Source organism: Labeo rohita, chromosome 8 (genome assembly GCF_022985175.1).
Source record: "Labeo rohita strain BAU-BD-2019 chromosome 8, IGBB_LRoh.1.0, whole genome shotgun sequence".
Lineage (NCBI taxonomy): Eukaryota > Metazoa > Chordata > Actinopteri > Cypriniformes > Cyprinidae > Labeo > Labeo rohita.
The window spans coordinates 5,982,163-6,001,291 of NC_066876.1; the positions used below are offsets into that span (position 1 = coordinate 5,982,163).

The 19,129-nt window shown below is 34.0% G+C and overlaps 1 protein-coding gene across 2 annotated transcripts; it reads right to left on the reverse strand.

Moving 5' to 3' along the window:
• Positions 1-863: 863 nt before the first annotated feature.
• Positions 864-18,883, reverse strand: entpd4 (ectonucleoside triphosphate diphosphohydrolase 4). Of its 2 annotated transcripts, none has more exons than XM_051116958.1 (13): positions 18,664-18,883; positions 18,069-18,235; positions 15,632-15,829; positions 15,337-15,542; positions 11,883-12,033; positions 11,687-11,790; positions 10,983-11,042; positions 10,736-10,866; positions 7,009-7,175; positions 5,823-6,147; positions 5,091-5,176; positions 4,760-4,921; positions 864-2,226 (listed from the first exon to the last, which is right to left on the reverse strand). In XM_051116958.1, exons 2-13 carry the CDS (start codon positions 18,074-18,076, stop codon positions 1,989-1,991), a joined length of 1,836 nt encoding a protein of 611 aa, XP_050972915.1. In that variant the 5' UTR covers positions 18,077-18,235; positions 18,664-18,883; the 3' UTR covers positions 864-1,988. The 2 variants fall into 2 exon arrangements, with proteins under 2 accessions (XP_050972915.1, XP_050972914.1); XM_051116957.1 differs by having other exon boundaries at positions 10,712-10,866.
• Between the last annotated feature and the right edge of the window lie 246 nt (positions 18,884-19,129).

Here is a 19,129-nt window from a genome sequence, read left to right on the forward strand (position 1 = left end):
TCTATGGAATGCAGAGGGTGAATTTCGAAAAAAATACACTAGTTCAATATAGTGAAAGTGAATGAGGACTTTGACTGTCAAAATTACAAAAAGCACCACAAAGTGTCATTAAACTGCCCATTCAACGTATGCACTATATTTTTAAGTCATAATATTGCTTCTCACACAAAGGTACTGTTTGGCTTCAGAATACCTCATATTTAGAATACAGTACATAGATCATATGTGACCCTGGACCACAAAACCAGTCTTAAGTTGCATGGGTACATTTGTAGCAATAGCCAAAAAAAATAAATATTGTATCGGTCCAAATGATCAATTATTATTTTATGCCAAAAATCATTAGGATATTAAGTAAAGATCATGTTCCATGAAGATATTTTGTAAATTTCCTGCTGTAAATATATCAAAACATAACTTTTGATTAGTAATGTGCATTGCTAAGAACATCATTTGGACAACTTTAAAGGTAATTTTCTCAATATTTTTTTTTTTTTTTTTTTTTTTTTTTTTTTTTTTTTGCACCCTCAGACTCTAGAGTTTCAAATAGTTGTATGTCCTAACCAAAAATGGTCCTTTCCTAACAAACCATGCATCAGTGGAAAGCTTATTTATTCAGCTTTCAGATCATGTATAAATCTCAATTTACAAAAACAAAAATCAAATCAAATAAAAAAAATTGACCCTTATGACTGGTTTTGTGGTTCAGGGTCACTTATGCGCAATGAATTTTTATGATGCTTTTAAAATCTTGATCCTAATTGTAACTGCGTGACTAATACATTTGTCAGAATATTGTTTTAGTCATTAAGAGAAGTGGTCATGTGGGTTTGGGAGAACATGACAATTTATTTTTGGGTGAACTATTATTATAAATTGCAAGCTGGAGCGCAAAATTGTGATTCAACCCCGAAATATATTGCACTGACTCTCATCATAGAGCTCTTTATGTTCAAATACAACATTTACAGCTCAACCCCAATGTAAAGTCATAGAAATGATAGGTGATGGCATTTAAAAAAAACAAAAAAACAGAAAAAATAAATAAAATAAAGGTGTGCATACACATGCTCACAATCCTACATACACTCACAGACAAGCAATAAGCAGTGCCAGTGATAAAGTAGTAATTCGGTCACTGTAACACTGTAACACTGTAATATTTATCACTGAAAGCATCTACCTTTAACCAAAAAAAATTAAAAATGAGAGCCATTTTCTTGTTTTTCCTCAGCAGTCATGCACTGATATTTCGCGCTGTTCTTTCTAAGGTGTTTTGGGTAGAAAAAAAATGATCTTTTCAAAACAGATTTGCTTTCTACCACGATATCAAAGCAGTCCAACTTCAGTGTCTAAAAAAAATCCCAAGAACAAAGTTCTAAGACAAGAGTTTCTATTGTACCGAACAGAGAGGAGAAAAAAAAAAAAAGGTTTTGGTGGTAAAAACATTTAAGTCATCTTTTAAAAAGAATCTCACTCTGTTTCTCTTTGGCACAACCAAAACATTTAATAAATGTTCAATTATGCGTACAGTCTTGAGTCAAGGCGACAGCCGGCAGAACCTTGTCTAGACTCTGAAGTATATAAATCCAAATTGGGGACCATATTCCAGTCACATGTCCTCTTTCACATTGATAGTGACATTGAAAATCAAAAGGCAGCCTTAGCGTTCCTCAGACGAATAATAAATAAACAACTAAACATCAAAGATGATCAGAGGTCTTTTCCATACGGTCTTTTCCAGAGTTCCAGTCTTCACCATCTTCACATTATATCACAAATTTGACTAGCCTTGGCTGCAAATGTCATGTAGATTCCCTTGCAAATCATTTTGTGAAAATCCAAACAGTGATGTGACGATTGAGGGACGTGATAGGATGCAAAACCATGACAAAGTGTTTTAAAAACCAAAGCGTCTTTATTGGAGAGGTCCAGTGGAGAGTTCTCCTCCAGTGATTGGCCAGTTGTTTGATTGACAGGGTCCGGCCCTATAGGGTAACAGGGAGGTCTGGTGAACCCAGGCCCTCCTCCAGCCACTGGACGGAAGCAGAGGCGCTGCGCAGGAGTGTGGAGCGGTTATGTATGCGTCTGAGACGGAGCAGGTAAAGGAGAATAGACAAAACCACCACCAAAAAACAGACCAGGAAGAGATAGTGGTTGTTCATGAAGGAGAAGCTGTGATGCCAGTGAGAATGAGAGCCTTTCAGACTCTCCTGCTGGATGTCCCTGACAAACCAAAACACAAGAAAACATCAGAAATGCACACAAATAGGTTTTTTGGTATTACATTGTCAAATAACTAGACTTTAGTTAAATATATACAGTTGATGTCAAAAGTTTACATACACCTTGCAGAATCTGCAAAATGTTAAATGCATGTTATTTTTTTATTTAGTACTGACCTGATTTAGATATTTCAAATAAAAGATGTTTACATATAGTCTACAAGATAAAATTGCTGAATTGATTAAAATGACCCTGTGCAAAAGTTTACATATTCTTGATTCTTAATACTGTGTTTTTACCTGAATGATCCACAGCTGTGTTTTTTTGTTTAGTGATAGTTGTTTATGAGTCCCTTGTTTGTCTTACAAACACTTACGAACAGTTAAACTGCCCGCTGTTCTTCAGAAAAAATCCTTCAGGTCCCACAAATTCTTTGTTTTTGTTTTTGTTTTTTAGCATTTTTGTGTATTTGAACCTTTTCCAACAATGACTGTATGATTTTGAGATCCATCTTTCACACTGAGGACAACTGAGGGACTCATACGCAACTACAGAAGGTTCAAACACTCACTGATGCTCCAGAAGGAAAAACAAAGTATTAAGAGCTGGGGGGGTGAAAACTTTTGAACAGAAAGATAATGTGTACATTTTTCTTATTTTGCCTAAATATCATATTTTTTTTCATTTAGTACTGCCCTTTAGAAGCTACAGAAGATACCTACATGTTTCCCAGAAGACAAAATAAGTTACATTTACCCTGATCTTTATATTTAAAAAGTTTTCACCTCCAGCTTTTAATGTATCGTGTTTGAACCTTCTGTAATAGTTGCATATGAGTCTCTCAGTGTGAAAAGAGAATTTTTTTTTGCTGAAGAACAGCGGGCAGTTTAACTGTTCAGGACAAACAAGACTATCACTACACAAAAAAAAAAACACAGCTGTGGATCATTCACGTAACAACACAGTATTAAAAATTAAGTGTATGTAAACACTTGAACGGGGTCATTTCTATCAGAAATTAGTAAACGTCTTTAATGTGAAATATCTTATTCAGGTCAGTACTAAATAAAAACATCATGCATTTTGTATGATCCCTCTTATTTTGGTAAAATAATAAACATTTTGCACATTCTGCAAGGTGAATGTAAACTTTTGACCTCAATTGTATTTAATAAATGTTTTGTGTTAATATGGTTAGTAATATGACATTTGTTGCTAGTGTATTTTCAAATACTCTTTGTCGCTCTATAAAATGTGCTATAAGATCCTACAGAAAAAAAGATTTTAAACAGCAGTTTGCAATATTATTAAGAAGCAAAACCTAAAATTACATGTCTGTCTCTGAGAGACTGAGCTCATATTAGCAAAATGCCATTTCAGGAAAATGACAGTTGGAAGATGATAATTTACAGGGCAAAGGTGTTACAAAATCATGAAAATTAAACGTTTTGAAATGTTGTTGGCCACTATTTTAATATATTATCTTTAGTAGTTAAAGTCACAAAATATTTTAAAGTGAGAAAAAGGTTAGTTCGGACTTTAAAATAAGACTTGTCAAGTTAGTTGACACTAATGTTCAAAAAGCCTGTTCTACTCACTGATCAAAAATACAGTAAAAACACCAATATTGTGAAATATTATTACAATTTAAAATAACAATGTTCTGTTTTTATTATATGTTAAAATGTAATGTATTTCTGTGATCAAAGCTGAATTTTCAGCATCATTAGTCCAGTCTTCAGTGTCACATGATCCTTCAGAAATCATTCTAATATAATGATTTGCTCCTAAAGAAAAATTTCTGACTACTATCAATGATGAAAACAGTTTTTTGTGAATATTTTGTGAAAATATTCTTTCATGAACAGAGTTTTTAAAATAGATTTTTTGTAACAAATGTAATCAGTTTAATGCATCCTTGCTATATACATACATACATATACATATACACACACATATACACACATATATATACACACACACACACACACACACATACATACATACATATACATATATATATATACATATACATATACATATATATATACACAATATATATTCTGACTTTTATTCTATATATTCAGTTTCATTCCATATATACAGACTTTGATTCTATATATATATTCTGACTTTTATTCCATATATTCTGACTTTCATTCTATATATTCTGACTTTCATTCCATATATTCAGACATTCATTTTATATATTCATACTTTCCTTCCATATATTCAGACTTTCATTTCATATACTCAGATTTTCATTATATATATATATTCAGAGTTTTGTTCCATATACTCAAACTTCATACTATAAATATAATTATTTCCTGAACGGCATGCCATAGTATATATATATATATATATATATATATGTATGTATGTATGTATGTATGTATATATATACACACTGAAAAAACATTTGGGGGAAAAAAAGCACAGCTGTGGATCATTTCCTTTAAATTAAAACAATTTGTTTTAATTTAAAGGAAAAGAAGGTTCAAAAAACAAGTTAATGTGTGTATGTTTGTACCTTAGAGGTAGAAAACGTGTGCGGTACAAAATGGCTCCTAGTGTCCACTGCACTTCTTTGTCATACACCAGCAGGGCCGTCCTGAGATTCTCATACGCCGCTGGAAATGCAAACCCTGAGTGGAGCACCTCATACATCCACGCAGACTTAAAGCACTGATACCTGCGGGAAGAGAGAAGCGGCCCGTTTATACATTTCTCCAGTCTGATCACCTCACTTTTGCTATGGGCAAACTGTTAATGTATTATTTTCTACCATACACCTTCATACTAAAGAGAGAAGTAGTCAATACTGCCTCTTTGTATTTAGGATTTTTGTATTTTAAACTTACTTCAATCTATGTTGATCAGCATGCGAGGCGTAAAGTCCCCGATCAAAACGCTCTTTCAAGGTCTTCCACTGGGTGGCACAGTAACTCTGAAATGACATGGATAAGGTCAGTAAAAATCAAAACAAATGCAATAATGAGAAATTTATTAGGCTGGTCATTTTTGACTGGGAACACCACAAGGCGGGACAAAAATCCCCAAAGCTGTTGTTATATCCTGTGTCAAAATCACTAGAACAAAACTTAAAGGGGTAATCAGATGCCCATTTTCCACAAGTTGATATGATTCTTTAATGAAAAGTCTATAATATACTTTGGTTAAAAATTTTCAATGGTAGTGTAAAACAACACCCTTTTTATCTTGTCAAAATGAGCTCTGCAAAAATCAACCCATTCTGAAGGATTGTTCCTTTAAACGCAAATGAGCGCTGCTCATTTTTGGGTAGATTTGTACATACACCGCCAACACACATTAATGTTCAAACAACAAGAAAGAGTAAACATTGCATCCAATGATCCCTTTAAGGGTTGGATCATTGAAACACTCGCTGCAACAAAAATAGTTTCTTTCTTCTAACTTTCTTTTACGCACCACAAAAAGAGAATTTTTGAAGAATGCTAATGCTGCTTTTTTCCATACAACAGAAGTAATCTCTCTTTTTGAAACATGACAGCCACAGTGCTTGATTCTATGGAAAAAGAGCAGCATTAACATATTGTAAAATGTCAGTGTACCTTAGCAGCATTCGAATATTTAGTGGAGTTGTAGTCTCCTCCCATGCGCAGTACATCTTCAGTGCAGTAGTAGAACTCGGAGAAGCCGTAGAACTGGCTGTTGGTGAAGTCGATGGGCGGCTGGTAGACTCCGTTCAGAGATGTGCTGGTGTCGTTGGTGCGGTTGAGGAACGGCTGGAGCAGCAGACGGCAGCGGTCGAAGTCTCCAGTGCCACGCAGGTGAACTCTCTGGTCCTGAGGACCCACCTCATCCTGGAGGTCAGCTGGCAGGCAGGGGTCGAGGATGGGTGAGTCTGCGCTCTCACCTTGATGCTGACCCAGCAGCCTAGAGACAAGAGCATGAGACGGAAAGGATCAGTGAGAACCTTCTATGGAATGTTTGGCGACATCAAATATTGACAATATGTTTGCAAAATATAATTATCCATCATCATGTATAGTGCTCTTTCAATTTGGCCATCAAGCTGTCTATGACTATATATATATATATATATATATTTTTTTTTTTTTATATATGTTTTTTTTTTTTTTTCCCTTTCTTATCATGATTATAGTGACCAAAATTAGCACGGTGTTGTCAAAATGTGCTGGAAAAATTCAAAAAGTGCTGACACATAAATCGTTTCACCAAGTTTTATATTTAAAATCAATAAAAAACAAATAAAATGACTTTTTGTTTGCCAATAACATTGCCAGTGATGTCTGGATTTTAAATGACAACACGACTGACAACAGTTTATCTGATAATATGTTCGAAATGTTTTGAAAATGTTTCATAAAATGGTAAACCTCACATTTCAGTCTTTACACAAAGAAAAGGGTTCAGTCAAAATAATAACTGATTAATAAATTATTATATGCAACTTATCGGCTCCATAAATAATTCTACATACCTAATCTGAATTGTATAATTGAATTGTTTAATTAGAATCCACAAAAGCTTGTTTTTCCATCAACCGGTCAAAATTTACAGCAGGGCATGCATTATTATTATTATGAATGCTGAAAACAATTGTGCTGCTTATTATTTTCAAGGAAACTGTGATATATTTATGTGAAAAAGAAATCTTTTGTAACATTATTTAGTCACTTTTGATCAATTTAATGTGTCCTTGATGAATTAAAGAAAAAATAAATAAGTAGCAGTGTACATCATCGAGGTCATGTTCAACACGTGTGATCTTACTTGTTTTTGATTTGAGTGGTGCTGATGAGGTTCTCCTCATATCTCTTGCGGGCCGCGTTTCCACCAAAACCCAAAAATGTTGAGACGTAAACGCGGTAAACATGTTCTGTTCTGTGGGCGTCACAGCCCAGGTTAAACTCCGCCAACAGATTCTTGGCTATCTCTTCCTGGTAGCACACAGCAAAACACAGACAGAAATATAAGACAGTAGTGGAGAACAGGTGTTAACAGAGGTTCCTTGTGGAGCATCTTCTAAAAATACACATCTACTCTGAAAAGCGCTTGAACTGCAAGTTTCTTTAAACACAGAGGCAGCAAAGCAAGTGAAGTGAGAAGCAGCATCATATTTGTACAATGATATTTAAAGGAATGTTCGAGGTTCAGAACAAGTTGAGCTCTATCAAAAGCATCTGTGGCATGTTGTTGATTACTATAGAAAATTAGTGACTCATCACTCAGTAAAAATGAACATTTAGAGCAATGCACTTAAAATGGAAGGCTATGAGGTAAGAGAATCTAGAGGGCTTAAAAACAGAAATGTGCAGCTTGTATTGCATTTATATAAATTCTTACAAAAGAAATGCCATTTAGCAGGCATATAAACTCATTCATTATTAATGGTCATTTTGTTTTTACAAAATGAGAGATGATAATTCTTTTCAGTGGTAATCGACAGCACGCTGCGGTTTATTGAGCTCAACATGCGTCGATTAAGAACATTCCTTTAATAGCTCAAGCTCTAATTCAGATGTTGAAAAATACTAAAGAACATGATTAGAACACTGAACACTTCATTCTGATTGTGTTTTGATTCCAGATGCATCCTGTTATGTCAGATTAGAGGCCATCAGGATTTGTGCTGTTTAAAACAATTAAACATACAGAATTAAGTTAAATATTATATATTCTGAAAAAACAAACCGTGCACGCACACACACACCCCAAATTCATGGATTGCTAAAATTAGATTATGAAACTCTACCCAAATCACTGGAATTCAATTAAATGATCAAAAATTCATTAAAGGGGCCATATCACTAATAAAAACAGATAAACAGAATCATCTAATTTACATATAAAAGCCTTAAAGGCAGGAAAAATAGCCTGTTTGATTAAAGGAGTCCACTTCCAAAACAAAGATTCACAGATAATGTACTCACCCCCTTGTCATCCAAGATGTTCATGTCTTTCTTTCTTCAGTCATAAAGAAATTATGTTTTTTGAGGAAAACATTTCAGCATTTTTCTCCATATAATAGACTGATATGGTGCCCCGAGTTTGAACTTCCAAAATGTAGTTTAAATGCGGCTTCAATTGATCCCAAATGTGGTTGTAAACGATTCCAACCGAGGATGAAGGGTCTTATCTAGCGAAACGATCGGTTGTTTTTTAATGCCAAACGCTCGTCTTGTCTTACTCTGCCTGGACTGTTTTTGTTCCGGTTCATGGCAGTTAGGGTATGTCGAAAAACTCATGTTCTCCCTCAACTTCAAAATCGACTTATATCGCTGTTTTACCTTTTTTGTTAAGGGTGTTTGATTTTCTTTGCATGTTTACTTTGCAAAGACTGGGTTGGTACTTCTGCAGCAATGTAGGATGATTTTGAAATGATTTTTGAAGTTGAGGGAGAAAATACAATTGGAGTTTTTCGACATACCCTAACTGTCATGAACCAGAATACAGGTTCAGGGAGAGCAAGACAAGACGAGCATTTGAGATTAAAAAGTATTTGACTTTGATATTATTTTTATTAAAATAACCGATTATTTTGCTAGATAAGATCCTTCTTCCTCAGCTGGGATCATTTACAACTGCATTTGGGATCGTTTGAAGCCGCATTTAATCACCATATCAGTCCATTATATGGAGAAAAATCCTGAAATATTTTCCCTCAAAAAACTATTTCTTTACGACTGAAGAAAGAAAGACATGAACATTATATGTGAATCTTTGCTTTGGAAGTGGACTTTAATTCTGAGAGTCAGAGAGGGATAAAATGGTCATATGAAAAGAAAAAAAAAATAAATAAATAAAATTGTGAATTGGAGAATTCATATGAAGCTGTATGATTTTTTATTTTTTTTTAAATCACATTAAATACATAAAAAAAAAAAAAAAAAAAAACACATCTAACCATGAAGGTCTAACACTAAACCAAAGCCTCAGTGGGACACAAACAAATTGTATGAAATAGTATGAATGAGACTGTACAAAGGAGATTGTACAAATTAATATAAAAGGAGCTCGTACGAATTAGATTATACAAATTAGTCTAAATGAGGCTGTATGAATTCAAATGAGCCATTCTACAAAACTGGTTCAAACTGTGTCCTTTTCCACAAATTGAATAAAACCCAAGGTACACATTTCTAGTAATTGTGCAATTCTCACATTGTATTTTCAGAAAGTCTGGAATATTTGTCCTCTCTCCAAATGTGTCACTACCAAAACACAGAAATATATAATTTAATAAAATGGGTTATATTGACCTATTAAGATTTTGCTTACGTCTTCCTTGTAAATATATTTTTCAGAGGTAAATCAATAACAATTACAATTTTAACAATATTTCAAGTGTGATTTATAAGATTTGTTGTATTTTGAATCCACATTTTCTTTATAAAAGGCAAAAAGTTGATCATACTGATTTCAAAGTTAAGCATTCATTAGTCTCAATATACATTGAACCAAACACTATAATAACATCTTGACTGATAATTCAGTATACTTGCAGAATTTTAACTTGCATGTTGCATGTTCCCTTTTGTCTCTACTAAAACAATGATGTTTCAAATTGCAAATATTTTAGTACTCACATGTTCAACGTTTTTGTTTGCATTGAAACACAAAAACAGAAAAATCAGAATTGTTGCAGTGCAAACAAAAACAGTAAGCATGTGAATACCAAAACATTTACAACTGAAACATTTTTCTGAGAGAAGTGTTGCATTTTGTGATAGAATTGCAAGGGTGCTGATATTTTTAGCCATGACTGTATATATATGACGTATATATATATATATATATATATATATATATATATGTGTTTTTTTGGATGTGGGACAGCAGTTTGCACCAATTCTGTAAAACAGCCAATATAAACTAGTAAGAATAAGATTGTACGAATTAGTCTCAAAGAGACTATACAAATTCATCCGAATTAGACTGTATAAATTAGTCAGAAAATTTTTTTATGAATTAGCCTAAATCCAATTATGTGTATTAGTCCGAATGAGACTCTACAAATTAAGTTAATATGAATAAGACTGTAAATACAAAGTCGTACGAATTAGCTTTAATGTGATCTGAATTAGATGGAATATAAATACGCCACCAATTCACAAAAACAAAATTCAAACTGCAATGAGAGTGTGTTATACAATATTTTTGGTGTTAAGAAACCATTACTGATATTGTAAAAGACTTAAAGAGAAGTAGAAAAAAATAGTGAATATGGTCCCCTTTAAAAAATGACTGCTGAGGAGCGATTAGTGTTGTTCTCAGCGCTTAAGCACCATACTGCTATATGAGCATGCAGCAGGCTTATCTCAGTCCAAGGCATCAGTTCAGCAAATTCACCATGGCTTTGTACTGCACTGGGCCAAGGACCACAGAGTACCAGGAGAACAAGAATGAGAGAATGAGAATGACAAAGCCAGACTTTCAGCTTTTAAAAATACGGGAAATTTTCATAGATAATAACCTGTTGTGGAGAAGCAAAGCTTACAGTTTTGGGCACTTCGTATGCGATCTGAGTAGAGACGCCGCCCATGTCCAATACACCAGCCGTACGCTTGCGCACCAGCGTCTCCTGCTGGTCACTACCAGGAACCTGCACCTCCACCACTGCCTCATGTTCTGAGAAACAAGAGGACAATATATATAACAAAAACAGAAAGGAGAGGGTAGTTCAAAAGCAACTTTTGTAGGGGCTATTAATTGTTATGAGAAAGAAACAGCAAAATATCACTTACCATCCTCAACATGATTGAAGCGGCCCAGAACAAAGTTGATGCCTATCCATGCATATACTCCTGCAAAATAAATAAAAACATTCCACTGATTTTAAGTTTTCACTCAGAAGTAAAAAGAAATAATACTTTTATTCAGCAAAGACTCATTAAACTGATCCAAAGTGACAGTACAGACACTTATAATTTTTACAAAAATAAATGCTGTTATGAACTTATTCAACAAAAATCCTGAAGAAAAAAAAAAAGTTTCTTAACTAGTTTCTTAACTAGTTGCTTATTAGCATGCATATTACTAGAATATTAGCTATTTATTAGTACTAATTAAGCACATATTAATGCCTTATTCTACATGACGTTATTCTACATCCTTAACCCTAATCTTAACTACCTTATTATTAAGCAGCAAATTAGAAATTTATTTAGGGAAAAGTCACAGTTAATAGTGAATAAGTGTACCCTATTCTAAAGTGTTACCAAAAAAAGATCAACATTAATAAGAAATATTTTTTGAGCATCAAATCAGCATATTAGAATGATAATCAATTACATTTTTAAATATAGCTGAAAAAATAAAATTGTAATAAAATTTCACAATATTACAGTTTTTAAATGTATTTTTGATCAAATAAATGCAGCCTTGCTAAGCACCAAGAGAATTCTTTCAAAAACATTTACGAAATGAAGACTCTAGAGGAGGGTCTTACCTTCCTGTTTGCCTGAGATAACTTCCACATGGGAGTCAGAGAACAGGAAGTTGAAATTTACAGGAATGTCAGTCCGCAAATCCTCCAGCAGGGCCTCCTGTTGGCTGCAAACAAACAGTCTTAGCACATGCGGCAGCTGTCTCACAGTGTGCGGCTAATATGAGGTTTATATTTGTGCGAGAGTGTGATCGGACACCTTTCAGGCAGGACTCTCATTCCGGCGGTGCACAGAATGTAGAGAGGCGTTTCCTGGTGCTTGTTCTTAGGGATGTGCTGAGCAGCAAAGCTCAGCAGAGGGCTGATGTAGTCGCTGGCCTTGTCTGGTGTGGATGCATACTCTGAAATACCTGAACAGACAGCAGCTAGTGTTATATGTAGGTGGGTATTGACAAATTTATTCATTTAGATTCGATTCACAAGCAATTGATTTGATTCAATTCAATATACCAATTCATTTGGATGTATATCAAATACAGTTTAAATTTAAATTGTATTAGTTGTTTTGGTTTTATTATAATAACTTTTATTCAAACATACAAAGAGGTCCTATTATGCTCTTTTACGAAGTCGTGATTTTGTTTTGTGGGTGTACTTGAACAAGCTTTCATGCTTGGTGGTTTGAAATATGCATTATTTTTAACATAATTTACATTATTACAATACATTTCTCCCAGCCTGGCACAAATGGCTCGATTAGTTCCGCCTTCGGACAAACTGAATGTGTTGTGATTGGTTAGCTGTCCTACTGCGTTGCGATTGGCGAACAGCTTAGACGGTGTTTCAGTGCTGCCACGCCTCTTGCCAAAGCAGCAAGTTCTGTGTACAACTGTTAGCGCAAGCTAGATTAAAGTAATTCTTACATTTTAAATATGGATTTTTTTCTTACAAATACGCATTAATTCACTACAGGAGGCCTTTATTAACCCCCGAAGCCATGTGAGGCACTTTTTATAATGGATGGATGCACATTATTGGACTTGTTTTAGACTGATGAGAAGAAACACCCGTCTATGCCATTCTAAAGCTTGGGAGTGCAAGGATAAATTTTAATATATCTCCAATTGCATTCATCTGAAAGAAGGAACATATATACACCTAGGATCCATGGAGGGTGAGTAAATAATACACTACAGTAGTGCTGGGTCCTATCGTCAGCCTGCGAGATCACCAATACATGATATTATCGTGTTAATGTATTTAATTATTTTACACACTTAGTTTCATTGCCCGAAACCAGCTCCAGCATAAGGCTAAAAGCAGACTAACATCATCAAAGAACATCATCACTGATTAGCCTAGCCTATTCTAGTGCAAGTTTATGCATTTTAAAAAACACTTGCGTTATAAGTGAAGCTGTTGACACTGTATGCTTATACCCACTGTGCTGTGGCTTGTTGAAGCGGTTCTCCGTGCTGCATTGCTAAAATTCACACTGACTAAAGTTCAAAAAGCGAAAAAGCATAATAGCACCCCTTTAAGAGATCACTTGAAAATTCTCAGTTTCTCTGGATTTACGATTTACAGTTGAGTAAAACGTATTTTTGTTTTATTTGGTAAACTACTGTTTTCCTTTTTCAGACATGTTTATATTTATTTTTAGACAACACAATACCAATGTTTTAACTTTAGAAGAGTTAAAGGATTAGTTCACTTCAACAATGAAAATTTCCTTATAATTTACTCTCCCCCATGTAATCCAAGATCATATCTTTCTTTCTTCAATCACAAAGAAATTAAGTTTTTTAAATAAAACATTCCAGGATTTTTCTCCATATAGTGGACTTTAATGCAGATCAGCGGGCTGAAGATTCAATTTGCAGTTTCACATGATCTACATGATCCCAGCACAGAAATAAGGGTCATATCTAGTGAAACAATCAGTCAAAACAATAAAACATTCATATCCTTTTTACCCATGAATGCTTGTCTTGCACTTCCCGCATAACATAATCACTTTGGAAAGGTCACGCACGGTTAGTTCTTCTAATCTCATTTTCTCGTCCAAATTCAAAATTGTCCAACATCGTTGCTCTACCTTTTTTTGTAAAGGGCGTCTGACTTTCTTTGCACATTCGCTTTGTAAACACTGGGATGGTACTTTCCAAAATGACTACGTGTGTGAAGTCGAGCTAGTGCAAGACAAGCATTTATGGTTAAAAAGTATATGCATTTTTACTCTTTTTTTTTTTTTTTTTTTTTGGAAATTGACATTGTTTTGCTGGGTAAGATGCTTATTCCTCGGCTGGGATCATTTAGAGCCCTTTGAAGCTGCACCGAAACTGCAATTTGAACCTTCAACCCACTGGCCACCATTGAAGTCCACCATACGGAGAAAAATCATGGAATGCTTTCCTCAAAAATTTCTTTTCGACTGGAGAAGTACATTTAAATTCTGGAAGTACTTCTCCTTTAAGAAATCAACAATTGTTGGAATAATCCTGAATTTCCACTTAAAAACAAATGAAAACATGTTATTTTGAAAAATTCATTTTCTGGGGGAAAAAAAGTTCAAAATGACAATATTTTTATTTGAAATTTGAAAAAAGTTTGAAAAGTTAGCAGACCTTTATAAAATAAAACAAATATTAACATTTTATTCAAACTCACATCTAGTACATCCAGTAAAACCAGAGAAACTTTTCAATTGATCCCTTCATTTGTTCCATAGCTGTACATTAAATAATAAAGTTAAATGAAAGTTATAATGACAAGTTAAGTAAAATATAAGGAATATGTAATGCAGTGCTCCTCTCTGAAGATTTTCCAGGCGACTAGAGTTTATGGATATTAAATGGCTTTCCCAAGTTAAGTTGTTAGCGCTAAACAGCATGGTTTACAAGCAGTTTTACTGACATCTTTTCATAGTTATAACACTGATTGAGAGGTTACATGAGACATGACATTTATTTATTACAATTATTATTTCTAATATTTATTTATTTATTTAATTAAGTCAATAAATAAATATGACTTTAACACTACTAAACTGTAAAGTATTTTGAAATAATAATTTACATTTGTATGGTAAACAAACTTGGAAAAACTGGCATATCATATGCATGTTTTAGCAATTCATGGTACTTGCAGAGATGGAGTTCTTCAGAAGTGGCTTACATGAAAAGATCATAACACAGATTACATATTTACATAATTACAACACAGTCTTTGCGATTTGGTAATCACGCTAAACCATACTGAGTATTCTCAAGCATTGTTATAGTGGTTTTATTTGTCAATGCTGACTTTTATCTGCAGTTAGAGTTTATTTTACGCCCTGTTTGTGCTGTTTCTTTCAATATACCTTCTGAAGTTCATTTATGTTTATTTCACGCTATAACTCGCTATAAAGAGAAAGCACCGCTATTTAAACTCAAGCAGGCGAAAGAGATCTGACATGCCATATTGAAGAGCATCAAAACAATATTTTGAATTTTGCATCGGAGTTTGAAAGCTGAGACTTTGTTTCATAATAGCAACATAGCACTATAAACAGACAACAGTATAGACTAAAAGACTGATTCTTCGGATTCAATATCGGTTCATCAAAACGAGAACTGATTAAAAATCAGGAATTGATAGTGTCAGCCAGCCCTAATTTTGACCATTCACAACTCCAAGCCATCATTCTGTACATTCATTCCTACACTGACCTGGCTTGATCTTCATCACTACAGGCTTTCTGTGCTTGTCTCGCATCTGTTTGATGTCGAGGAGTTCATGCAGGTTGCCGTTGTGCCGAGGCCAGGTGTACACGAACACACGGGAGCCGCTGCTGCCACAGTCCACCACCAGCCCGTAATTCAGGTTGGGGTTATTGGTGTCCGTAGCCTCCATATCTGGCACCCGACCCAAACGTCTAGAGGAGACACATCAATCAAAATGATAAGATTTGCTGATATGCACAACAGAAATAAGAGAACTGATGAGAACTGATAGGTGTTTTACGTGTGGATGTGTCTGTCCTCTCTTAACCAGCTGTACTGGCCCTTCCCTGTAACCAGCAGGAGGTACAGCAACCCCATCACACCAGCCAACAGACCCAGCAGCAGCAGCTGCCTGAAGGAAGGCAAGAGGAACCGTGGCAGAACCACCGGAGACAGGCTGAAGTGCCAGGATGCTGGAAACAGGCAGGAAATGCTAATCCTGTAGAGAGAGAGAAAAAAATAATGATGAGAAATCTATCACTATGGTTACTGGATCCTTTCAGCTTGGCTAAAATTGGAGAAGGCACGCAATAGACACGCAATAGAAAAAAAAAACGATTTTTGGTGCTTGTTCAATTTAGTTTAATAAAAAAAGGCTAAAAGCAACACAGTAAAGTGTAGTGATGTATGAAGCACAGCTCAAAAAGAAGTCACTTTTAAACCAAGCTGCTTTCTGTTGGTAAACAGTTGGTACATGCACATGACCTACTTGGCAGAACCATTCACCCTCACACAAAATTCCCAATTGTGTGGATTGCGATTGAAATGACTGGACTTCAACTGAGAAAATTTACTGAACAGCAGTGAATGTGACCAGACGTTTAGTGTTTATTGTTCAGTTATGGTTAAACAGTTCTTTTGAAGTTTCTTGTGGTTACCATTGCAAAAGCAGAACGTGTGGTTAGGTTGTAGAATGGTTATATAATGAATATGGTGTTTTAGCTTCATCCAATGAACACAGCTATGCTAATGCCAGTGCAGAGAGTAGTGTCAGTCTAAATAAATAAATACATATCCTTTAAATGTTTGCCTTAAAAATTAGAATCAAAAAGTATGTTCTTGTTTATTTTAATTAACCTAGGGAGATTTGTATGGAAGCCTTTTGCTACCACAAAATAACTAAAGATAAATAAAATATAATATAATTACATTGCGAGATACAAAATCAGAATTGCAAGATATAAACTCAGAACTGCTAAATGTAAACTCTTTTTTTTTTTATTCCATGGTGGAAAGAAAACAATATTCTCTCCCCCAGATTAGTTTATTTTAATTAGCTTAAGTGGATTTTTATGAATGCCCATTACTACCACAGAATAATTAAAAAATATATATAATTAAATGTAAAATAAATTAATAAATAATAATTGTAAAAATTATTATTATTTTGTAATAATAAAAATAATAATGATTAAAAAATAATTGCACTGTGAGATATAAAATCAGAACTGATAAATCTAAACTTTTTTTTATTCCACGGTGGAAACCCCCCCCAATATTCTCATTTGTTTTCAGACTTGTTTATTTTAATTAAGTGGATTTTCATGAAGTCCTATTACTACCACAGAATAAAAAATATACATATAATTAAATAAAAAATAAATCAATTAAAATAGAAAATAAAAAATTGTGCATTGTGAGAGATACAATGTAGAACTGCAAGATGTAAACTCAAAACTGCTAAATATAAACACTTTTTTTATTCCATGTGGGAAAAAAAAAACAACATGCTCATTTATTTTCCCCAGACTAGTTTATTTTAATTAACTTAAGTGGATTTATATATATATATATATATTATATATATAAACAATATGCTCATTTTTTCCCCCTGACTTTATTATTTTAATTAACTTGAATGGACTTTTATGGAAGCCTATTACTACCAAAGAATAATAAATAAAAAAATACAATTAAATTAAAAAAATTAATTAAAATAAAAAAAGTATTGCATTGTTAAAGATAAAATCAGAATTGCAAGATATAAATTCTGCTAAATATAAACTCTTTTTATTCCATGATGGAAACAAACAAAAAAAAAAACAGTATGCTCATTTTTTTTTCCAGACTTGTTTATTTTAATTAACTTAATTGGATTTTTATGGAAGCCTCTTACTACCACAGAAAAAATGAAAAATATAATTAAATAAAAAATAAATCAATTAAAATAAAATAAATGATTGCACTGTGAGATATAAAATCAGAATTGCAAGATATAAACTCAGAACTGTGAAATATAAACTTACAATTCTAAGAAAAAAAAAAAAAAATTCTCAATATTTCTACATTTCCATTTCTAAGATTCAGATTTTTTTCCAGACTTTTTTTCTCAAAATTTGTGTTAAAAAGTCTGAATTGTGAGATTTAAAAAAATCTACCTTTTTTTCTAATAATTGTGAGATAAAAAGTTGAAATTACTATTTTGTAATTCACTGTGGAAAAAGCTTTAATGTCTGCAGCAGTTCATTCACAATCAGACCAGGATTGTGCATTTAGAAACCAAAAACCATCTATTCTTATTTTATGCTGACTTCAAAGGGTTTGTCAACCAGAAGACAAATCATTAATAGAAAATAATATTAAGAATTTATTTGCCACTACATACATCAAATTTCACAAAAACTTTTTCCATCTGAAAAAAAAAAACTTTCCTCAAATGACATCAGTTTTGTACTTGCCTTCCCATTGCTGGAGTGGATGAACCAGTGGATGTGGACGAATCAAAACTTTACTGGCAGCTTCTTCTCGGCACAGGTGTATTCCTCCATGACATCATATTTCAAGGCATTTTCATATTCAGGGTCTTTCACACGTGTGCAGGTGTGCTGAGGAGACGTGGCATGTTCTGACATGAGGAAGTGAAAAAAAAAAACGCTTTATCAGTACGACGTAACGTTCACAAGTTCACTTGTAGACAGACGTTCACATCTGGATCTAAGCGATAGATCCATTAACGTCTTACGCTGTAGTTATGTGTTTACATAGACAGCATTCATCTACAATCTCATAATTAACAAATCGAACACGTCCTACATGCTCTCTAGGTAGGCAGCTCACTAGATTTTGAAACGCAACCACAATAAACGTCTGAGCATGAAACAACCACAGTTAACGTATTATCAGGCCGAGAACAGTTTCGAGGATAAACGGATACCTATTTGATAGTTAAAAGTAGGTCTGTAAGGTTTTGGAGAGATGGACTAGACTGAATAAACGCTGTCAGATGTGTTTATCGAGACACATATCTGTATGAACGCAGGAATATGATCTCACCGTTCGGCTACATCTGGGACGAATGCGCCAATAATACAGCCATCCTCTGAGATTTATGAATTCAGCGGTCCTGTGATTGAAATCCTCTCGGTGAACACAAAATATGGCACTTGGATTCCTCTGGCAGTGATGGTCGTTCAAATGTGACCGAGAAAAGCCGCTAATTCCCGGTAGTTACCGAGCAACAGTTCAGTTCAATAGTGAAAACGGTCAGTGCGCATGCGCGTCAGTTCCGGAAACTTGTGTCTGCGTGTACACTACTGTTCTGACGTCATTTAGCGTTTCCAATTCGTCACTAGTAAACATTGGAAAGTAATTTTGCAATCACATTCTCTTAGGAAGATGAAGTATATACTGTTATATATTGAAAATAGGATTGGTGTACAGTACCGATAATATTTTTTAGACACTGCGGGTGAATAGGGTAAGAAAACTAATAGTTATCACCTTACTTACATTGATAATT

Excerpts from the sequence above, each read along its gene's own strand:
- entpd4 (XM_051116957.1), bottom strand. Across the intron at positions 11,043-11,686 it reads TATCTCAGGCAAACAGGAAG|GAGTATATGCATGGATAGGC; the intron begins GTAAGACCCTCC and ends TTTATTTTGCAG. Across the intron at positions 5,177-5,822 it reads AATATTCGAATGCTGCTAAG|AGTTACTGTGCCACCCAGTG; the intron begins GTACACTGACAT and ends ATGTCATTTCAG.